General features: G+C 39.4%; 2 protein-coding genes across 9 annotated transcripts in view; both read left to right on the forward strand.

Moving 5' to 3' along the window:
• Positions 1-312: 312 nt before the first annotated feature.
• nmu (neuromedin U) lies at positions 313-4,615 on the forward strand. 3 transcript variants are annotated; one of them, XM_085775389.1, is made up of 10 exons: positions 313-525; positions 1,355-1,410; positions 1,527-1,574; positions 1,693-1,746; positions 1,837-1,866; positions 2,006-2,056; positions 3,149-3,223; positions 4,025-4,078; positions 4,164-4,206; positions 4,434-4,615. In XM_085775389.1, the coding sequence occupies exons 1-9, from the start codon at positions 378-380 to the stop codon at positions 4,197-4,199; spliced, it is 552 nt and encodes a 183-aa protein (XP_085631515.1). In that variant the 5' UTR covers positions 313-377; the 3' UTR covers positions 4,200-4,206; positions 4,434-4,615. The 3 variants fall into 3 exon arrangements, with proteins under 3 accessions (XP_085631515.1, XP_085631516.1, XP_085631517.1); XM_085775390.1 differs by lacking the exon at positions 2,006-2,056; XM_085775391.1 differs by lacking the exons at positions 2,006-2,056; positions 3,149-3,223.
• Positions 4,616-6,961: 2,346 nt separating this feature from the next.
• clocka (clock circadian regulator a) overlaps positions 6,962-23,181 on the forward strand; it is a 33,410-nt gene continuing 17,190 nt past the window's right edge. For 3 of the 6 annotated variants that reach the window (XM_085773763.1, XM_085773766.1, XM_085773767.1), the window contains exons 1-2: positions 6,975-7,111; positions 22,569-22,653. The gene's annotated coding sequence lies outside the window, so the exon portion shown is untranslated. Of the gene's footprint in view, positions 7,112-7,233; positions 7,499-22,568; positions 22,654-23,181 lie in introns of those variants that run through there. The other 3 variants (XM_085773764.1, XM_085773768.1, XM_085773765.1) reach the window with 2 other exon arrangements.

Genomic DNA, 23,181 nt, shown 5'->3' on the forward strand with positions numbered 1-23,181 from the left:
GCCACACAAGTAACACACACTTGAGTTGGCAAACAATCTGACACAACAAAAACCAAGCACAAAACTATACGAGAACAACAAAAACTCAGGTGTAGTTGGTTAATTTGATGTTGTTATCCAGCAGGACTTTTTTTTTTACTCACCTTCAACCTGTCATAACTTTTCAAGCGCGCGCGGAGGCTCCAGTGACGCAGTCGAGTGTCAGCGCGCGTGGAGGGTGTGTGTGTGTGTGTGTGTGTGTGTGACACGAGCCTTCATATTTCTCTGACGTGAACCAGAAACTCTCATAAGAGCAAGAAGTCAAGCGGATACGGATAAAAAAAGAAAAAAAAGAGAGAAAGGGGGAAAAAGAGAGAAAGAAAGAGAGCAAGAGAGAGATGAGGACCTTCCACAACCAAAGTCATCCTGCGCCGCGCGGAGCCTCCAGCAGCCTGCACAGCCTCAGCAGCAGCGCCATGAGTCCACTCAGCACGGCCGGCATCACGCTCGCTGCCCTGCTCATCCTCACCATACCAGTGTGCACAAGTAAGTTATCTATCTATCTATCTATCTATCTATCTATCTATCTATCTATCTATCTATCTATCTATCTATCTATCTATCTATCTATCTATCTATCTATCTATCTATCTATCTATCTATCAATATCCTGTTTCAGACTATGACCATCACAATTTTACATGAAATTACTGGTGGATAACTTTTGTTTTTGATAATGCTTAACTTACATCTGCCTGAAACCTGATCAATTTTACAAATTTTTCATGGTTCAAGTTCCAAGATTTTTTTCCATCCATCCATCCATCCATCCATCCATCCTGTGTCTTTCTTCATCAAACTAGACAAGACAGTTTGACTAAACATTTTCAGGCAAAGATGCCTGCAAAAAAAAAAAAAAAAAAAACTGACACCAAGTCACCAGTGACTGAAATGTCATACTATGCAGATTGACGGTCAAAGTGATCGTGGCATCAGCTGTATCTTTATCAGCATCAGAATCAAAGCAGCACGATGACAACTTGATTTCTTGCAGAAAGCCAGACACACTGAAAAGAAGAGGAGTTCATAAAAGTTGTTTTCATTCATGATTATATGAAGCAGAAGTAGATCTGGGTTATCTCACATCAGCAGGATGGATGATAATTTCCTGTGTTCTATAGCAAAGCTTTTAGCCCTTCTAATCGACATCAACAATCATGTAATCATGCCAAACTGGAGCGTCAAGAGAGCAGTTGTTCTGCAGACAGTCGAGCGTCTACACTTCCCATGTATCATTACTGTTGTGTCAATAAAATGTGTTACTGTTGTTTGATGTGAATATGAAGTGAGGATGTTATGTTGTATGAAACTACAGGTGCTCCAGCAGAACTTCAGCAAGCCACAACAGAGCAGAGGCAGCTACTCAGCCAGGTATCATGTCTTTCTTTCTTTCTTTCTTTCTTTCTTTCTTTCTTTCTTTCTTTCTTTCTTTCTTTCTTTCTGTCTGTCTGTCTTTCCTCCTCATCATCCCCTGTGTTGCTCCACAGATAGACGCTGCGTGCTCATCCTACCTCTCTGCAGACCCGAAGTTCTGGGTGAGTGAGGAGGAGCGATTCTGTTTGGCTCATTTTTCATTTCTTTAACCACACATGACATCACAGGTATCAGGACTACTTTTCTTTTTAAATTCCTGCTCTTTGGTATCTACTCTAGGCATCCGATGTCTTAGGAGAACTCTGTGTGTTGATGCTGGTTCAGAAATCAAAGGTACTTTAAGTTTAAGTAACCTAAGTGCAAGATTTCACGTGACATTACACTTTGAATGGGAGAGGAGTGACGTCTTGTTGTCTTCTCCAGGAGCTGAAAGTGCGAGAAAACAGTAAAAGGGTAAGTGCAACTTTTTTTTTTTTGTTCCCCTGAAATGATTAGACTGGACCCACACACATACATTAAACTTATGACGAATTGATGCTGGCTTGTTTGTGTGCGAGTGTATTTCCTTCAATGCAATGCACTGTATGTGCAGTTTTTATTTCACTACTCCAGACCACAAGGTTCTGCCTTGTCACAGAGGACGGTGAGTAAGTCAGAAGAGATAAATTTGCACTGCTACAGCGTGTTGCTTGACCTACAAAACCACCTTCACATTGTCGTATGACTGCACTTCATGTGTGAGTGTGGTACTGTGCAGAGCAACAGCCGAGTAAATCCAACTGGCTGATAGAGCTGTTCTGTGTCCGGCAATAAAAGAAGTTGTGTAAAGTAAACACACACGTCATTCAGCAAACAGAAAGGCTTGCAGGTACAGGTAAATGTCAGAATGAACGTGCATACAGACACACACAATCCTGATATATACACAAATATAAACTTAAGTTAAATCTGCTTCAAGTGCTTGTGCGCTCTGCATGTTAGATGCTTCCTCTCATAAAGCAGCAGGCATGGCTCTCCAACCAGCTCTGTTTCTCAGCTGCATGAGGACTTGACATTTGTTTGCTTCTCCTTGTCTGTCCCTCACATTGGACAACACACACAGTGAGACCGAGGGAAATGTACGACTAAGAAATGTGCGTGCAGCTCTCAAGAAGAAGGGAATTACAGTTTGTTAGTTAATTATAATCCACTTTGATTTTTCATTGTGTTAGCTGAAACTAGAAAGCATTTCGAGCATTGACAATGCAAAGAGATGTTTCTCTTGCAGTGGTGATAAATGTTTACATCCTCCCCCACTTATGGATGTGACATAAGTTATGATTATTTCTGTGTTCCATTTGTTATCCTCTATGTGTATCTATGTTCAATGAAACCCATAAAACATCCCAGTATGCACATCCATGTGCCACAGCAGAACATATTCCTTCAATGAAGTAATCTTGTGTTCTGCTCCTCCATCACTGCTGTCAAATAATGCAGAATGTTACATGTCCATCAAAACACTGACACTGAGTGTGCAATGAGGAAATTGCTGCACGGAGGAGGCGTCCGTGTTATGTGTGCGTTTCTGTGTTGCATGTTGTTGTGTATTAACGAGATGGAAACAGTGTTTCATCATTTCCCTGTGTACACTCCATAGTCTGTACTTTCTCTCTCCCTGGAGCTGTTATTCACGTCTGGTTCTGTGTGTGTGCGTATGGGGGCATGTGTGTGTGTGTGTGTGTGTGATCGTCAGACCCCCATGTTGCACCCTCTCCTGCATCTAGTTTCTCAACTCCATAACAGAGGAGAGAGAGGACTCTCGATGCGCGTATGTACCACCCACGTCAATTCTCCTTTCACCCTCCATCTCTATTTGTTTTGCTTTACAAAATAACCTCACAGCCCCTGATTGATTGATTGATTGATTGATTGATTGATTGATTGATTGATTGATTGATTGATTGATTGATTGATTGATTGATTGATTGATTGATTGATTGATTGATTGAAACAAAAGCTATCAGACATCATGATGTTTTGTTTTCAACATAGCCTACATACAAAACACTGTATGCAATGTCATGAACACTGACATGACATTCTGTTGTATGTGATTTGTTTTGTCAGTCACTGCTGATAGTAGATACAGAGTGTATTAAAATCCCTCAAGTGCAAAGTAATCCTTGGTTGAAATCACAAAATGTGCATAATGGATGGGAAATAATACATTTACGACTGCATCATTTAAGTGCATTAGTGCCTTGTAGTTTTGTATGTTTGTAGGAAAATATTGAAATGTGTGTGTAGCTTACAAGTCAATAACGCAGCTTCGTGTTGGGCAACGGTCCTCTTTCTCTGTGCGAGCCCTACATTAGTTGTTCTTTCCCAGGCTGGCGGTAATTATGGTCTAAAATTAATGCAGCTGACAGGTGAACTTATCTATCATTACTATCAAGCGCTGACATTTGCAACGTGGACACAGGACAGGGGGAGGAATTGTGAGCAAGACATGTTAAGTGTGTATTTGTTTTGGAAAATCCAGATGTTTAAGAGTGTGCATTTGTGTGCTAGTGGAGAAGATTTTTTAACAACATTTCAGTTCAATTCTGTGGTTTTTGTGTCTGTACAGGCTGAAATCCAGGGGCCTGGTGGAATCCAGAGCAGAGGTTACTTCCTCTATCGGGTATAAACATTCGAATTTAAAAGAGATGATTACAAAAAACATTCCCTTGAAAATGTGCTGAGAATAATTTTATTTGCACTTGCAGCCACGAAATGGAAGAAGATCCTTAGAATATGAGTAAATGAAAGGTAATGATACTTTTTTTTCACTCTGTTTCTTTCAAATAAACACCAAATAGTAGTGGATTATTAAACCGACACCTACGATGACAAGATTTAAGGGACTGTACACAAATTATTGTTTTAAAGTTTTTGATTCCCTTTTTACGTAAAAAGGTTGTTTTTTTTACTTTTACAAGTAAGAGTAAGTAAGAGTTCTCATAGTCATCTAATTGTGTTTATCTCCACCTCTGAAGCTTCGTGTGTAGAGACAACAGACCCTGAGACCCGAGCTGCTGCACCACGACTGAGTGACTCTGACTTTAACCACAGCCCTTTGCCACTGTTGTATAGTGATGTCTGAATGTATAATAAGTACTAGTAATTTGTCCGGATTTTATTTTGTGTTATATGTTTGTCATTTGCATTAAAATGCTATAATGTGGCCAAGTGTTAAGTTTGATTTGTTGCACACTGTGTTATATGAACACACAAAATGTACTGTTTGCATGAACAGATACAAAATTGCACTCAACTGATAACAGACCATGCATTTATGAAAGATGGAAAGGAAAAGGAAAACAACACACCTGACTAACCAATCACACCTTTTTGGAGAAGAATATAAAACCCAATTCAACACTGTCAGATAGAAAGAAAAAACTATCCTATTCAAATCTTTCTTATTCTCTTGGAACAGAGATTCTGAAGATTTAAGTGCTTATTTATTTAATGTGATACACAATTCGAAGAATTAATGTGTAATTGCTGTAATGAACAGTAGATGTCCCTATCCTCCATCAGTTATTTTGATACATTGCACAAGATGTCTTGTTGAGGAAGGATTGACATGACATTTCTCTTTTTGTCTCTGTAGCCTACATGTTGGTTTAAATATGAAATGCACAAATTAAATACACAAACCGCTTACTTACATGATAAGCAAATAAACTATAAAGGATTCCCATACAAAAATATATGATAGTATAGGCTACTATATGACATAGGGGTATAGGAAATATCAAGTGATGTTGTCATATTGTCACTTAAAAGGAGACGTGTACTAGCCTATCACATATTTATACTGTATGACGATATAGGCCTATAGTTTATAACATATGCACAGTAAAACTTGTGTGAGTAGCTGATATATTATACAAACTATATATAGGCCTATTCAATTTCTATATGCAAATGTATTAAATCAACATGTGCAAATTCCTACAGGTTTTATCTTCTCATTGTGGGAACGGGGTCTCAGACTTTTGGAATCCACTGTTTTACCAAATCAATTTGCATGTAGGCCTATGTCTATAGTATTCATACACTTCCAGTCCAATGTTTTGTGCCCACAGCCTCTATTCCATATGTGGATATTCCATAGCCTATATATACATGTGTTAGATTTGTGAATGAGTTTGTTCAGGTTGTGCTAGGGTGGTGAGATTCTTAGATCCTAACAGGTAGCCTACATGAAGTTAGAGGGAGTTCAGTGCTGAGTATGCAGTGTTAGCCTCATAGTTGTGGCTACAGCATGAAATCAGTTCCATGATGGTTCAACTGCACATGATTTAACTAGTCTGAGAGCCATTGAATTTTACCATAGAATCAGCTACTGTGCAAAATATTCCACAACCCGCTGGCCAGCTCACTAAGCTATAATGACACTACCACACTTAAGGTTTTACTTCAATCACTAACAAAAGGCTGTTTAGTTCTGTGTGACCTGTATTACCTATTAGCAACAGTGAGATCAGTGTAACTGAAGAATGTTGTTTCATACTTTGACCAATAGAAAACTATAGGCTAGTTGACCACTTTGCCCATTAAGCCTCCTTGCAGAGAGATTCCTCCAGAACATGTAGGCTATGTATAAACTCCTTCAATAACAATTTGCATTGGCAACATGCAAATCAATTAGCATTACCAGCAAAGCAAAACTTGGCTTTAGAGTCTGGTCAGTACATGGGCCTCTGTCCCTGCCTCTTCATTATGAAATTAATACATTGGATAATTTAGGACTGTTTCCAAACATCAAGTTCATTCATCACCCCATCACAAAAATGTCGAAACAGCGCCACCCACCCCTCCACTCCTTCATTGTAGACAAACATGGTATTGCAGCTGTTGCCTCTTCGACTGTTGCCATGGTGACGAGTACCAAGCCGGAGTTGGGTGAAACAGCAGCGCGATGGTCAATAAATCTAAAGACGCTCGTTTCAGCGATAAAGAGGAGAACAAACTGTGAGTATCTCATCATCATATCTGAGTCAACGAGCCGATGGGTTCTTAAACAGGGAACACAATAATCCACCTGTGTGTTAGAATAAATATTAAAATAAGAAAAAATAAACAAGGGTGTAAAGATTAAAAAAAAAAAAAAAAAAAAAACTTTCCCCTGAAATCCAATATAAATAATGAATAAAAATATGAACAAAAATATTTCTTACTGGAAAATAATGTGTGATTTTATTTTTACGCTAAAAAAAACTTTCAAACAAGCAGAAACAACAGCTGATGTGGTCAATCGGGCAGATCGTGAGCTGTTTTTTTTCTATTTCCCGAATATTTTCATAAAAAGCGGAGAGAACAGAGGTGGAGTAGTTTTGAAGTCTTCATTTCCACAAGTGGTTCCGTCTGTCACCGACCACCCCAGTAACTAAAAAACAGAAAGAAAGAAACTGCACGTGACGTGAATACGTGAGGGTCCCTGTCCAACACAGGTGACCTACCAAACTGTGGATGCTGCTGACTGACCTCCCTCTGACAGACAGACAGACAGACAGACAGGCATGTGTGTTATCTGGAGGACAGCGTAGGCCCTGTTGGCTCCACTTCCAACTTCAGTCCGCCTGCCTCAGCGCTGCGCAGTCAGCCGTCAGCAGCGGCGCCACTGGGTGCAGGGATATCCCGATGAAACAGGAGGCTGTTCGGGGTAAGTGTGACACCTTTACCGGTCAACTCCAACCACCGTGTCCGTGTCGCTTATACTTACAGCCTCTCTGTGTGCTGTCGTCGTCGGCTGGAAAGCGGCAAACGGAGCGAGTTTTTTTCTTTCCTTTTTCTGTGTGTGCTTTTGCTTGTTTGGTGACAGGAGACTGGCCAGAGGCCCGGTGACCCACATTCTTATCTAATGCTGCATGTTAGCTAAGCTAGCTCCGGCTGAAAGTGGGTTGACATCCAGCGGTACAGTAGCTACGCTGCTGGAGACGAGTTGAACGCCCGCTACGTCTCGCTGTAAAGTGGCTCGGCTTCGGAAAATCGACGGGTCTCTAATTTTCCACGGATAAGGACGCCTCGACGGTGTCTGTGTCGTGTCGCAGTAAGTGTGTCAAACTATAAAGCTCTTGTTTTGGTTCTGTAATTGACGTTAGCGGGCGAGCTAGGTGGCGTTAGCCTTGTAGCAATCAGTGCCCGGTGTGCCGGCCGGTGTCACCGGCAGCAGGGTGACAGGCAGGCGGACAGTGCTGTAGCACCAGGGTTTGTCAGGGGGAGGTTGTCCGAGTTCAGGGGGACATAATGTACCTGAACGCCGCACACGTCTTCCCCACATCTACTACCTCTGTGTTTTAAAGGGTTATGTCTGTCTGTCTGTCTTTCCCCACGGTGTTAATCACTTGATCTCTAGCAGCTGCGATTCACTCACACTTTCTAGCTTTGTTTGTGGCTATATGTTTGTTCTGCTGCTCCTTATGCATCACGTCTTCACCTCAGATGTTGTAGATCCCAGATAGACAGACGTGTCCATAAATATGTTGTCTTAAGTTGTGAGTGATTTGGACCGTGGGCTACCTGGTGAAATGATGAGTTATGCGGTCTGGTGTGGAGATCAAAGACGTCTTATTTTGCAAACGAGCCACACATATGTGAAACAAGCATGTTACATTCATTTCTGCTATTTGGTAAGACATCTTAATAAAAACGACTTGGGGGTGAAATTGACATCTGTTAATTATTGAGACAGAACAACATGAGAAGCCATATTAAACATCTCAATAGGTTGGTGTTGTTTCAAAAGTTTGGACAGTGACTCTGTTTTGGACCCTGATCCTTTTCTAGCTGAACTCTAGACATGAACTTAGTGGTTTCTAGCTTCAGTAATAAAACGACATGAGTCACCCTTTGATCCAGATTAAATACCATATAATGTGACGTGATATGTAATGCCATTAGTTTGCTGTGACATATATTTTCGCCTCATGTTCTGCAAAGATCTGCCACTAAAGCATGTTGAAATGGTTTCCCACATAATGTAGGCTACTGTATTAATGCCCTTTTTAGAATGTCGTTTCATTAGAGCAATATGGCACTGCATCAGTATTAATCATTTATCATCTGCCAATGTAATAGTTATTTGGTCCAATCAGCTTTTGACTTGAGTCTGTGAGTTGTGCCAAAATGATTCCCTAAATACTCGAGCATGCAAGCTAATGAATAATTCTCATTATCATGGAGTCTAATGTGATAAAAAACAATTATGGTTAGGGTTATTTTTTCCCCTCTAGGCTAGACCCGTCTCTGTTACAGTATTTTATGACGATTAGTACATATTGCCAATCTCTAGGTGATTGTAAATTAAATGAAAAACAGTCACGGCAGAGAGCGATACATTGAAAGAGGCCATTGTTAATTAATAATACCTTCCAGATGTATTTACACACACACAGAGTTGTCAGAGCTGTCAGTAGAGTGTGGAAAAATACTTTGACACTTTGTCTGATGCCGGTGTTACGGCTTGCTGCAGGTGACGAGGGGAAACGGAAAAACTCTCTCTCTGCAAATCTGTTGTGTCAGTGCTGCTTATTATGGTTACCACTGCCTACCTGTGTGTTTCACTATTGCTCTGACTCTTTTACACGTTTTGTGTGGTGGATAGGTTTTTCAAGATGTATATAATAGAACTCTTGTTATGTCCTAAACCTTCAGTAGTAGAGTAGAGTATCATATAATTGTCCTCAAAAAAGTAGTGGGTAAAATTGGCAGGACAGCACTGGCAAGTTTGTTGTGTTTGAACTGAGGAGGGGGTGTGACTGTGACTGACACCAACCGTGATGAATGAGGGAACAAGCACTTACAGATTACATGATTACATGCCACGCCTAATAATGTTATTATGAGATGCTTGTCATGTCAGTTTGTTCCAATATGGCCGGTTGACGTCTTCTGGCTTGGCGCTAATGCAGCTCGAATCATTCAGTGGTAAAAGTGGTGGCACGGTTTAGGTTTGATGTTAAAATCTCAATACTTTTAAGGACAGACTGAATTTGGTTTGGTACTATGAAGGACTGAAAAATTATTATTATTATTATTATTATTAATAATAATATGTATTATGCATATTGATATATTATTTTGGCAGTTATTGTGACAGCCAATTTCACTTGGAATGGTTTTGGTAATTTCCATAAAAAAGATGGCGGTGCCATTGATGTCTCTTTTTGTCTCGTTTATTTTAAGGAAAAATATATCAAACAGGGATAAAACGGGGGGGGGGATACTCTGTCAAAATGTAATAACTCTAATACATTATATGTAACAATCCTGGTTTGAATTTTCCCTTTTCTTTTACAGGCATTTGATTTATTAGGGCCACGGGCAATCGCACCGGGCACTGGTCCCAACAGCTATGAAATAGCTGCAGGGACCAGTGCCCGGGCGAAGCCCGGGCACTACTGTTATTGTGTGGATTTTTTCCTAGTTTTTATTAGTGTGAATGCTGGAAGCATTCACAGTATTGTTATTCTGTTCGGCCATTTTGTTTCTTTAAACTTATTATTATTATTCTGAGTCTTCTTCCCTTTTTCTGCGTTTAACTCGTTCTTCATACTTTGTGCTATTTCAACAATTCATATATCAAAACGTGCAGCTTTTTCAGGACATTTATGCTATTATTTTTCTCTTTCATACTATTTATACTTTTTAAAATATTTAACTTTTTGTGCAATTTTTTTCCCATAGGAATACATTGAAACAGTCTTCAAACTCTTCAAATTTTCTGCTTCATTCAGCCTCTAATAGCTTCAGCATACTTTCAGCTACAGACTTCATTCAACTTTTAAACTGTTCACAAACCTTTCAACTATTCAGCTATATCTCAGCTTATTGATATCTTCAACAGTTTCAGATATATGTATAGTTTTAAAATCATTAAAATTTCTGACAAAATTCAGATTTAACATGAAAGTCAATGGGACGGAATGTTCGGACGTTGGCAGTTGGTAGAGTGACAGAGGGTCTAAAAATCCTCTCACATTTTTCTCTCTATCCTGTCAGCACGGCCACAGATTACACTCTACACACATAATTTCGGGCATGCTTGTAGACAAGCTCATCCTCGATCTTTTCATGTGCTCAAAAAACCAGAGAGACGAACACAATTTAAACTGGGAGCCTCTGAGTGTGGCCAGTTCCCTCTCTCCTCTCATTGACTCCCATTCAAAAGTTGGCGCTGATTTTCTAAACGTCCCAAAGTTTCCAACCTGCGACACAATCAACAATTTTTACTCTAGAAACACCAAAGTGACATGGACGCGTTCAGCAAGGTCTTATGGTTCGGAAAATGTAAACCTTTTGCTCGTACTAAGTACAGATTTGTCGTACATTAGATCTGTTTGAGGGTGTCACAGAGCAGTTAAAGCCTATGGTTAAAGCTGCCACCATGCCTTAAAGCCACCAGCCACCAGTTACATGGTAACCTCAACATGGTAACCTCACCATGGCAACCTCACCATGGTAACCTCACCATGGCAACGTCACCATGGCAACGCACACACATTCTCTCTGTTTGACTGTCTGTCGGTCATACACACACACACACACAAATGGACACACACTAACTACCACACACACACACATCCAACACACACACACACAAATGGACACACACACACAAATGGACACACACTCACCATACACACACATCCAACACACACACACACACACACACACACACAAATGGACACACACTCACCATGCATACACATCCAACACACACACACAAATGGACACACACTAACTACTACTACACACACACACACACACACACACACACACCATACACACACATCCAACACACACACACACAAATGGACACACACACACACACACACAAATGGACACACACTCACCATACACACACATCCAACACACACACACACACACACACACAATTGGACACACACTAACTACCACACACACACACACACACACACACACCCAACAAACATACAACCACTTACCAAACACATACACAATTTACACAATTACACACAAACAGACACACATGCACACACAACAAACACACACACAAATGGACACACACTAACCATACACAAACAGACACACACGTCCAACACACACACATTTCATACAGTTGTCAGGTCAGAACTTTTTGTATATCTTCCTCACTCACACACACACACACACACACACACACACACACACACACTTTTGTATATCTTCCTCACTCTCTCTCACACACACACACACACACACACACACACACTTTTCCTACAGTTGTCTGACTGTTTTGTATGTACCTCTCTATCTTCCTGTTGTAGTTAATGGACTCGTTGCTGTTAATTTTGTTCTTTAGCTATTTAAACTGAAAATACACATTTCCCCATTTTGGTCATGTTGAACACATTGTTTTACACGTATCCTAAACTACTGAGGCTCTTCTCAACCATTTCACACCATTAAACCCGCTGTTTACATGTTCTACTCCTCAGCTAATGCTAATGATCTATATTCTTCAACAATGTTCTTCTGCTGTCAGTTTACAATGTATTTCAGTAGGCATGAACTTTTTTCCTAATTCAGAAATTTTTCAAACTCTTCTTTGACAATTCAAGTAATTTCCAGCCATTTCATACAAAGTCTCACATCTTCTACTTTTAAATATATTCTCAGCCATTGCTTCGGCTATGTTAGTGCTGGTTAATCAGTTGTCCTTCCTGTTAGGTTAGCTACAGATTTCAACTATTTAACCATTACATTTAAACATGCAGAATTTCAATGTTTTCTTCTCCCTTTAGCATTTCTACTGCTTTTTACCTTTAAAAAGGCATTCATCTCACACTACAAGTTATATGTTTCAGCTTTTTCCCTCCTAGGGATGAATAAAGTATTCATCTACTCTCTACTCTACTCTAGCATTAGTCTTTTCAACATTGCTTTAGCAGTTTCGTCAACTAATTTAGCATTGATTCAACAATTTCTTCAGCTCATTTAGCATTGCTTCAGCAACAGCGTTCAGCTGCTTTCAGCATTCACACGCATTTTCTGCAGGAAATGCTATCTTTTTCTAGTTAGGGTGAATGCTGAAAGCATTCACACTATTGTTATTCAAATCTTTATTATTATTATTATTATTATTATTATTATTCTGTACACTTCTTCCGTTTTTCGGTCTTTAACTACTTCTTCATACTTTCTACTATTCAAACAATTCATATATCAAAACGTGCAGCTTCTTCAGGAGATCATTGGATCCATTCAACTTTTTCATTATCATTCATACTTTTCAAAATATTCAAACTTTATTGAAAAATTTTTCCCATAGGAATACATTGAAACTGTCTTCAAACTCTTAAAATCTTCTCCTTCTTTGAACTTCAACTGCTTCAACATACTTTCACCTACAGACTTCATTCAACTTTTAAAACGTTCACAAAACTTTCAAGTATTCACGGTACATTCAACTTTTTCATATCTTCTACCATTATTGATCAGTACCCTTCAACTGTTCATGATAATTTTTTGACAAAATTCAAATTTAACATGCAAGTCAATGGCACGGAATTTTCAGAGCTAGAGTGATGATGACATCAGCTAGAGTGACAGAGGTTCAAAAAATCCTCTGACACTTTGCTCTCTAACCTGTCACCACGGCCACAAATTTCACTCTGGACACATAATTTTCCCCCACTTTGGTAGACAAACTTGTGCTGTGTCTCACAGTGTGCTCGAAAACGCAGAGAGGCTAACAGAATTTAAACTGGGAGCCTCTAAGTGCAGCCAGTTCCCTCTCTTCCTCTCATTCACTCCCATTGTAAAGTAGGAGCAGATTTTCTGAGAAAAGCAGAAATGACCTCCTTATCTTTCCTGCGACTGTGAGAAAAGTTTTTGCCCTACAAACATTTAATGCACATTGGCTCGCTCAGGAAGGTCTCCTTGCCCCGATAGTCATGACCACATTCTGGTAAGAGGTATGGTTCTCTTTTCAGAGGCTGTTGTTCAGAGCTGCACAGAGCTCAAATCTCACTGCTCTGCTCTGTGTGGTGCAGACACAGAGAGAGAGACACACACACACACACACACACACACACACACACACACACACACACACACACACACACACACAGACAGAGAGACACACAACCACAGAGACACACTGGCTTACAGCTCATAATCAGCCTCTAAATGAGTTCATATCTTTGAGGGGAATTTTTAAACATCTCTAATAATTTATTAGTGTGACTGCTGAAGCAGTCACACTATTGTTCTTCTGTTTGGCCATTTTCTTCCGCCTTTTTACGGTCTTCTTCTAGTCCTTCATACTTTGTGCTATTTCAACAATTCATATATCAAAACGTGCAGCTTTTTTTGAACTTTATCGGCATTACTTTTCTCTTTTTAACTATTTATACTTTTTAAAATATTTAACTTTTTCACAAAAAATCTCACATTCATCAAAGTCTCAACCTCTCTTCTTCACAATTCCACTGTAGTGTAGGGGTTAGGGTAACTGCCTGCCAACCCTAAGGTCACTGGTTCGAATCCAAGGGAAGAACTCTTGTTATGTTATGTTGAATTCTGCTCTCCTCCCCCGCCTTCAATTGGTTACAGGTGTTCGTTATCTCCTTGATTACTCGTACCAGTTTGCAGCACATCATCACATTACAATGAATGACAACAGTTTTGAAAGCAGTGTGCTCTCTGTAGCCGAGTGGCAGAGTAAAGGTTTAGTGATCATATGGTCATGGGTTCGATTCCTGCCTCAGTCTTTTCACTTCATTGCTTGACTTTTGATTCCAATTATTCAGCTGTCATTGGACAGTCTTTGATTCCTCATAGTATAAAGCTCATTGTAACTCAGGTTCTCTGTGGCCATATGGTTAGTGTGTTAGGTGTTGTGCTATTTCAACAATTCATATATCAAAACGTGCAGCTAAATTAAACTCTAGACAAATTATTTTCTCCAGTTTTGTAGCCACACTTGTCTTCTGGCTAAAATTCTGGTCAAAAATGCAAAGAGACTTAGATAATAATTTTAAATATTTTTTAAATGCAGCCAGGGAGCTCTCTGCTCTCATTCAGCCCAATGCTGAGAATTCTCCACAACTCTGTCTGAAACATGCTTATGTCTGTGCTCTCTGTGGCGAAGTGGCAGAGTAAAGGTTTATTGATCATGAGGTCTTGGGTTCGATTCCTTACTTTTTTTTTTAAGCAGAAGCCAGTGATCCTCTTATCAAAGGTTTTCTTTACCCCTCACATACTGTCTCTGTCTGTAGCCTAGTGGTTAGCTTGCTGGTCTGGAGACCTGAAGGTTGCTGGTTCAAATCTTGCCTCAACAACAATTATAGTGAATTATTTTCCCAGTTGTCCTCTGTTGACTTCTGATAACTTGCTTCATGTTGAAACTGCTGCTCTCAGCCTGAAATTCACAGAAATTTTCATTCTAAGTCATTCAAGCTTGACTCTCAAGCTTTCTTGATGTTGACAGTGTGCAGATCATTAACAGACAACAGTCTCTGCAACTGTGTGTGCACTGTGGCCTAGAGGCAGAGTGGAAGTCTAATGACCATGAGGTTGTGAGTTCGATTCTGACCTTGGTCAAACATTTGTATGGTGATCACTGCTTGCACTATTTGCTAATTCTGCAACAGCGTTCAGTTGCTATCAGCAGTCACACCATTTCCATTCTTGGAAATGCTTTTTCTAGTTTCTCTTACATTTCAGTTTATTCTTGTAATGGAGATTTCAGGATTTGGAGCTTCTTCATGTCCTGACTTTCCTCTTTAACCCTTTACTTTGAAGGACTTGAACTTTTTCTCATTAATTCCAACAATTCAGACCATTTAAGGACTTTCACATTTTTCATTTATGAATGTATATCTTCACACTCTTTTTTTAAACGTATCTTAAACAATTCTGGCATCATTCAGTCTCTTTCTTTCTTTCTTTCTTTCTTTCTACTCCCTTTCTCTTTCTTTTTACTTCATTCCTTGTTTCCTTGTTTCTACCCCATTTCTATATATACCCCAGTTCTCATAATGGATATTTCAGGATTTGGAGCTTCTTCATGTCCTGACTTTAGACTTTTCCACCTTCAATCCTTACATTTTACTTTGAAGGACTTGGACTTTTTCCTCATTAATTCCAACAATTCAGGCCATTTCTCAACCATGTAAGGAGTTTCATATTTTTCATTTATAAATTTATATTTTCACACTATTTTTTACACTTAAACAATTCTGGGATTTGCATCCATTCCCTATCATTCAGTCTCTTGCTTACAAGTTATACACTTCAGGTATTGCTTCATTTTTATACATATTTGTTCAACAAATACTTTCAAGCTCTTAATATATTTATTCATTTGAGTAGACCTATTTTTTCCACACCAATCTTCAAAAATTGAAGCAATTTTCCAACATCCTTCTTATAAGTTCTTCTTTTTAATTTTTTTTCTCAACTATTTCAGATTTCAACCATTCAACTGTTAAACTATAAAGATGCAGGATTTCTACATTTTCCTCAAACTTTTTATTAACATGTTTAACTTTTACCCTTCAGATATGTTGTAGTTATTTTTAGTTATTCTGCCCTTTAACGGATTGTAACTACTTCTATATTATTCTACTTTTACACTTCAGATATTGTTTCATCTATATTAGTAATGGTTCAAAAAAAAAATTCTAACTGTTTTAAATAACAACAAATGCATCCATTCCATATCATTCAGCCTCCTGCTTACAAGTAATTTTCCAAACATTTCTTACAAATTCAACGTCCTTCTTATAAGTTTTACTTTTTAATCTTTTCTCACGTATTTCAGATTTCAACCCTTCTACTCTTACATGCTCGACTTTTAGCCTTCAGATATGATGTAGTTATTCTAACTTATCCTTCCCTTTAAAGGATTGTAACAACTTCTATGTTATTTTACTTTTATTCCTCAGATATTCTTTCATATATTAGTAATGGTTCAACAATGTTTTCAAGCCACCAGTTTTAAACTTCTTTGAGTAGACTCAAGCTTTTCAATTCATTCATACTATTCTTCATTAATTCAAGTAATTACCACCCATTTCATACATCCTCCATCTTTCATCTTGTACTTTTACTATTCAGATATTGTTTAATCTACATTAGTAATGGTTCAAAAATGTTTTCAAACTGTCAGTTTTAAGTAAATCTGAGTAGACTTCAGACTTTCAATTTCTTCATACTGATCTTCAACAATTCAAGTCATTTCAAACCATTTCATACTCTTCATATATTATTTCATCTCTTCAAGATTTCTTCAGCAGTTTCTTAACTTAATTCAGCTTTAATAGTTTCAACAATCTATTCAGCTCATTCAGCTTCCAGCTTTCAGCATTCACCCGTATTTCCTTCAGGAAATGCATTCTCTAGTTATTATTAGTGTGACTGCTGAAGCAGTCACACTATTGTTCTTCTGTTTGGCCATTTTCTTCCGCCTTTTTACGGTCTTCTTCTAGTCCTTCATACTTTGTGCTATTTCAACAATTCATATATCAAAACGTGCAGCTTTTTTTGAACTTTATCGGCATTACTTTTCTCTTTTTAACTATTTATACTTTTTCAAATATTTAACTTTTTCACAAAAAATCTCACATTCATCAAAGTCTCAACCTCTCTTCTTCACAACTCCACTGTAGTGTAGGGGTTAGGGTAGATGCCTGCCAACCCTCAGGTCACTGGTTCGAATCCAAGGGAAGAACTCTTGTTATGTTATGTTGAATTCTGCTCTCCTCCCCCGCCTTCAATTGGTTACAGGTGTTTGTTATCTCCTTGATTACTCATACCAGTTTGCAGCACATCATCACATTACAATGAATGACAACAGTTTTGAAAGCAGTGTGCTCTCTCTAGCCGAGTGGCAGAGTAAAGGTTTAGTGATCATATGGTCATGGGTTCGATTCCTGCCTCAGTCTTTTCACTTCATTGCTTGACTTTTGATTCCAATTATTCAGCTGTCATTGGACAGTCTTTGATTCCTCATAGTATAAAGCTCATTGTAACTCAGGTTCTCTGTGGCCATATGGTTAGTGTGTTAGGTGTTGTGCTATTTCAACAATTCATATATCAAAACGTGCAGCTTTTTTTGAACTTTATCAGCATTACTTTTCTCTTTTTAACTATTTATACTTTTTAAAATATTTAACTTTTTCTGCAAATTAAACTCTAGACAAATTATTTTCTCCAGTTTTGTAGCCACACTTGTCCTCTGTTGACTTCTAATAACTTGCTTCATGTTGAAACTGCTGCTCTCAGCCTGAAATTCACAGAAATTTTCATTCTAAGTCATTCAAGCTTGACTCTCAAGCTTTCTTGATGTCAGAGTGAGACAGAGTGCAGCTCATCAACAGACAACAGTCTCTGCAACTGTGTGTGCACTGTGGCCTAGAGGCAGAGTGGAAGTCTATTGACCATGAGGTTGTGGGTTCGAGTCCAACCTTGGTCAAACATTTGTATGGTGATCACTGCTTGCACTATTTGCTAATTCTGCAACAGCGTTCAGCTGCTGTCAGCAGTCACACCATTTCCATTCTTGGAAATGCCTTTTCTAGTTATTTTTCCACTTCCGGCCGACTTTCGGTTCGCTACTAGTCCTGCAACTCGAAGAGTTGCAGGACATATTATATATCAGAACGTGCGGCTTGATCGGGATCGGTGTGCTATTACGTTTCTCAACAGTGTACGAATTTTTCGCGACGCAAGTCGCGAAAAACTGCGCAAAATTTTTGCATGTAAGTCAATGGGACGGGCGAAAAAAAAAGACCGAAAAAGACCAATCATTGGAGTTTAACAAACGTCTACTGCTCAGGCATACTTTCACCTAGAGACTCCATTTAAACTTTAAACAGTAGACACAAGTCTTGTGTATTGTCGCATTACTCCACGTTTTGATAGGTCATATAGTTTTTGATCAATCCCTGATCAATGACCATGATCATTTTTGGAGAAATTATGAGATTATAATGGGTGTGTATTGCATAGAATGTTCGTGTCAGAGTGCGTGACATCATCGGTTAGAGTGGGAGAGAGTGAAGAAACATTCTGTATTTTTTCTGGATAAACTGTGAGCACGGCCACAATTTACACTCTACAGACATAATTTTTTCAGAATTTGTAAGACAAACTTGTTATCTCTCATGTCATGTGCTCAAAATATCAGAGAGACTTACAGAATTGACAGAATCAGCCTCTGTGTGCGGCCACGTCTGTCTCTGCTCCTCATTGAGTCCAATACAAATATTTTCTGAGAGAAGCAGAACGGCCTGATGTTTTAAAACTGCCAGCGTCGCCAAAATATTTACTGTAGAAACACCAAATCGTACCGAAATTTTCAGTAAGTCCTTAGAGCAACGTTGATCTGTGTTTTGTTCTGATAGGAGTTACCGTTTTCTCATGCTAAGCCTAATTGTGAGGCCGGTTTAGAGGCAGAAAATGGCTGTTTTTCTCCACGTTTCTGTCTGTCTCAGCCTGCGGGGGCCCCTATCGCCGTGGTAACCTCTTTGATCCTCAGGCCAGAGCTCGTTAACTTCATAAACAATCCACCTGGCGCTCGTTTAAATGTTTATAAACACAGACACAGCTAAATCAGACTGACACAGGATGCAGCTACTAACTAACTATGTGTCAAGTCAGTCACACACACACACACAGACTCTAGAGCCAGCTTCATGTGATTACAGTCACACACACACACACACACACACACACACACACACACACACACACACACACACACACACACACAGTTAACCTAATGTGGTTACAGCTCCTCCATATCAGTGCTTATAGAAAGATGATCATGTGTCTGTCTGATCAGCTCTGTCTTGACCTTAAGATCGTGGGTTTGATTCCCATGTTGACAGAGATGGCACAACCCGCAGTAGCCCCGTGGCCCATTCAAAATTTCCCGAGAGGAAATTTTCTAGTTAGAATTAGAATAAGAAAAAGAACCCCAAAAAATGGTATTGAAGTCATGGTTTAAGTATTGACTTGGAAATTTTTTGATTGATATGCAACCCCAGACGGTGAATCATCAATGAGAGACCCATTAATGGCGACTCACGTCTAGAGAACAGCAGCAGTGTGTAATCCAGATTCCATGTTTTACCTCTGATGGAATAAAAAGCTTGACTCAACGACTGGGTCATCATGAAGGCCAGAGGCTTAGAGTAGTGGCTTCAGATGAAAACTGTACATTCAGAATCTGTACAATGACTTCTCTTACCTCAGGGTCTAACTCTCCATTTGACGTCAGTGAGAGATTATCATATGGTACTGCAGCCAGAGTGGTACACAATGTACACGCAGAAAACAAACATTCATTCTTACAAGCTTTGTGTTTTCTAACATACATAACTGATTCAATTAAAGTTGACTATATATTCTTGCTCCAGTGGATCTCATTTGCCACTAATGAGGTCACAGATTCGATTCTGGTTCAACAGAAGTTTGATGCCACCCCCCATGTGTGTCATTTTACTTGATCACCTTTGAGATGTTTGAACACCTTGACCGGAGTCCAGCTGTGGTAGATTCAGCTCAATCGGACATGATTTGGTTTCCCAGCTGACAGAGACAGGATAGTGTTGAGGTGAGAAACAAGATTCTCTGCTCTGATGAAACCAAGATCGACCTGTTTGGCCCCAGCTCCAGGTGTCATCATGTCTGGAGGTAACCAGACACTGTTCGTCATCAATCGAACAATTCTATCCCAACAGTGGACAGCTGGCTGTGGGGGTTGACCAAAGACACTGGTTGAGGTTGAATGGAAAACTGAACAAAGAACAATTAAAAACCTGGTCCAGGGCTCAGGGCCTCTGACTGAAGGTTCATCTTCCAACAGGACAATAGCCTTAGGCACACAGCCATGACTACACACACAGGAGTGGCTTAGGGACAGCTCTGTGAATGTCCTTAAGTGGCCCAGTCCGAGCCCTGACTTGAACCGATCATCTCCAGGGATCCTGGATATGTGGCTTTGCTGACGCTCTCTATCCACCCTGACAGAGAATGATTGGATGTGCAGAGAAGAGTGGCAGAAAATCATCAAATCCAGATGTGCAGAGCTCTTATGACACTTTCAAGAAGGCTTGAAGCTGCACTTGCTGCTGAAGGTGCTTCAACTAAGACCTGATCAAAGGGTCTGAATATTTAAGACGTGATGGAGGATTTAGTGCAGATTGACGGGGAATTCTTGGCATGAGGTATATGAACACACTAATAGTTCACTGCTACTAACATTTGGTGATGACCTGCAGCCAAGGGCCACAGGTTGGACCCAAACCTGGTGCTGCCGTGGTTCGTACTACTGGTACATGCTGTAGCAGGAAAGCCACTTGGTTGCCCAGTATTGTTCTATTACTTGACAAACGACATATCTCCTCGGGGTTCGTCTCAGTGTGTTTAATTATGCCACAGTAATGCCAGTTGATGTGGTTAAGGACCAGACTTGTTTGACGTTGCTCTTTTTTTTTGTGCTCAAGCTATGAAAACGGATATCTCTAATCTCACACACGTTAGGTCTGGACAAACACTTGCACAAACACACGTGTCACATGGACATCACACATTGTTACTGAAGTCAGATGTTTTCATGCCGTAGCAGCAGGCTGTTTTAAATAGCATGCTATTTCTAGAATTTAAAGACTTGACTTGGTGAGTGCAACAAAAACATTGTTGTAAAAGTAGTACAACAGAATAAATATCACCTTTAACTGTATGGTAGTGCTTCTCATGCACTTTCAGATGTTTTTCATTTGTACAGCTGGAGAAAAGGTTGACCTACTTATAGATTAGGGGCAATCAACGACGATCTTAGAAAAGATGCTATCTGATTTTACTATGATCAAGAAAAAATGGGTCAAGCCTGCTGGGTGTTCCCCTGATAGTGTTTGCGAGTAAATGCGCAGCAGTGTTATCTGTAGAAGTCTACGGTTTAAATTAGTCATCAGCATGAATTAGGACTGTTAGGACCGTTATAATGACAGATGTGTTGTTGTGTAGAAGAAAAAGCATCTACTTCAGCAAGAGAATAAAAACAAGTAAGAGTTGCATGAATAGATGAGCTATGGTTATCAAGTGGAAATACAAGAGTGAATGGAAATAAAGACTCAACAATCAGATTAGGTGAACACAAAAACGAGAGAATTTGTATCACAGAGTTTCTCCTTTGTCTTGGATGTGTCTTGAGCCACAGTTCCATAGTCAAACCCAGCAATATTTCTGATAATTAATTGTTAAAGCATCCGCTCTAATAAAAGTACAAAGTCTTTGCCAGTTGCAGCCTCAAATACTGTATGTGAGGATTTTCTGTGTTTTACTAGTTTAATTTCATGACATGCAAATATATACGATGACTGATGTTGAGCTATTCTACTGAATTGGGTACTTGGTTCTGAGATTTTAATTAATTGTTGCTTTGTATTTGTGCTTGTTTTTGCGATTACATGTAGGCTACATGGTATGTATTACTGCTGCTGACTGCAAACCAAATTGCCACTCGGGGACAACAGAGACACCTTGAACCTCGAAATCAAAGCGACTTTTTTCACATTGATATTTGAAGTCTGAATGAAATCCAAACACTTAACATTTATCAAGAACATGGCGGGAACGGTGCAGATCAATGATCCTGTGAGGCCATCGTTTTATCATGAGTCGCACATTAACACCACTTTATTACTGGTTGTAAGTGTTAGTATGATAAGGCCCTTGATCATGAAGGGCTTTCAATTATCTGAGTTCCGGTGATCAAACACACACTCTCACACACACACTCGCTCACTTTTAGCAGCACTTTTTAGAATCACAAGACACAGTTGGGCTCAGGTTTACATGAACTGACTTCTAAGAGCAGATGCTAATGTTTACATTGCCTGGAAGAAGACCCCCTTCCCAGCTGATGACCAGGGGCTCAGTTTGCGATTGAATTTCCAAAAGATGTTTATGTGTGAGTGTGTGTGTGTGTGTGTGTGCGTGCGCGTGTGAGTTCAGAGCTGCTCTCTTATTTCTGCAGTGCTGTGGGAGGCTCACGATGACCCAGATGTTTTAGCTCTGATTTTAGTAATGTGAGTTTCTTCGCTCTAAGCCGCTCACTGGTGAATGTGTCTCTCTCTGTTCAACAGGTGAACAGTTCAGACCAGTTGACCACAGAGCTGGCCGTCATGAGGTGAAGCGCTTACCTGATCGACCCTCACCCAAACATAAAAGGTAAGACATGTTGGATGTAACCCACTGAATGCTGCTCTCGGGTGTGGATGTTGTGGCATGAGAACATTAGATTAAGATTCCATTATAAGATATTCTTCAGTAGTCTTATTCTTCCGATTAGCTCATATTGCTGTGTGTTGCCTTTCATAAAAAGATCTCAGTGTTGATCATTAAAAATATCATATCTAAACAGATGTCTTTCTACCAAATAACTAAAAGTTACTCTTAACAGTTCATAGTCTTGTCAAACCTGTCACTGGTTTAAGTTTAATAATATCCAAACCATGCAGATTGAATTTAGTCTGAATATGATTATGTTACCTTGTGTTCATGCATTCATCCAAACTGTGACGCCTCATCCAAGGTTTTTGTCGCAATGTTGTAGTTTTTTAAGCTTGTAATATAATTATTATTGAGGTGAATTATTTGTTTATTTGTGCAAATAATCATGATCTATTTTGACAGTTGGTTGACAGTTGAAGTCATATTTGAAGCATGCTAAGACTATATTGGCAGCATCTGAAATGG

The sequence above is a fragment of the Trachurus japonicus genome, chromosome 4, assembly GCF_045865225.1.
Source record: "Trachurus japonicus isolate A0001 chromosome 4, Traja_1.0".
NCBI classification, from domain to species: domain Eukaryota; kingdom Metazoa; phylum Chordata; class Actinopteri; order Carangiformes; family Carangidae; genus Trachurus; species Trachurus japonicus.

Excerpts from the sequence above, each read along its gene's own strand:
- nmu (XM_085775389.1), top strand. The coding sequence starts at position 378 with ATGAGGACCTTCCACAACCAAAGTCATCCTGCGCCGCGCGGAGCCTCC. Across the intron at positions 526-1,354 it reads CACCATACCAGTGTGCACAA|GTGCTCCAGCAGAACTTCAG; the intron begins GTAAGTTATCTA and ends ATGAAACTACAG. Across the intron at positions 1,747-1,836 it reads TGCTGGTTCAGAAATCAAAG|GAGCTGAAAGTGCGAGAAAA; the intron begins GTACTTTAAGTT and ends TGTCTTCTCCAG.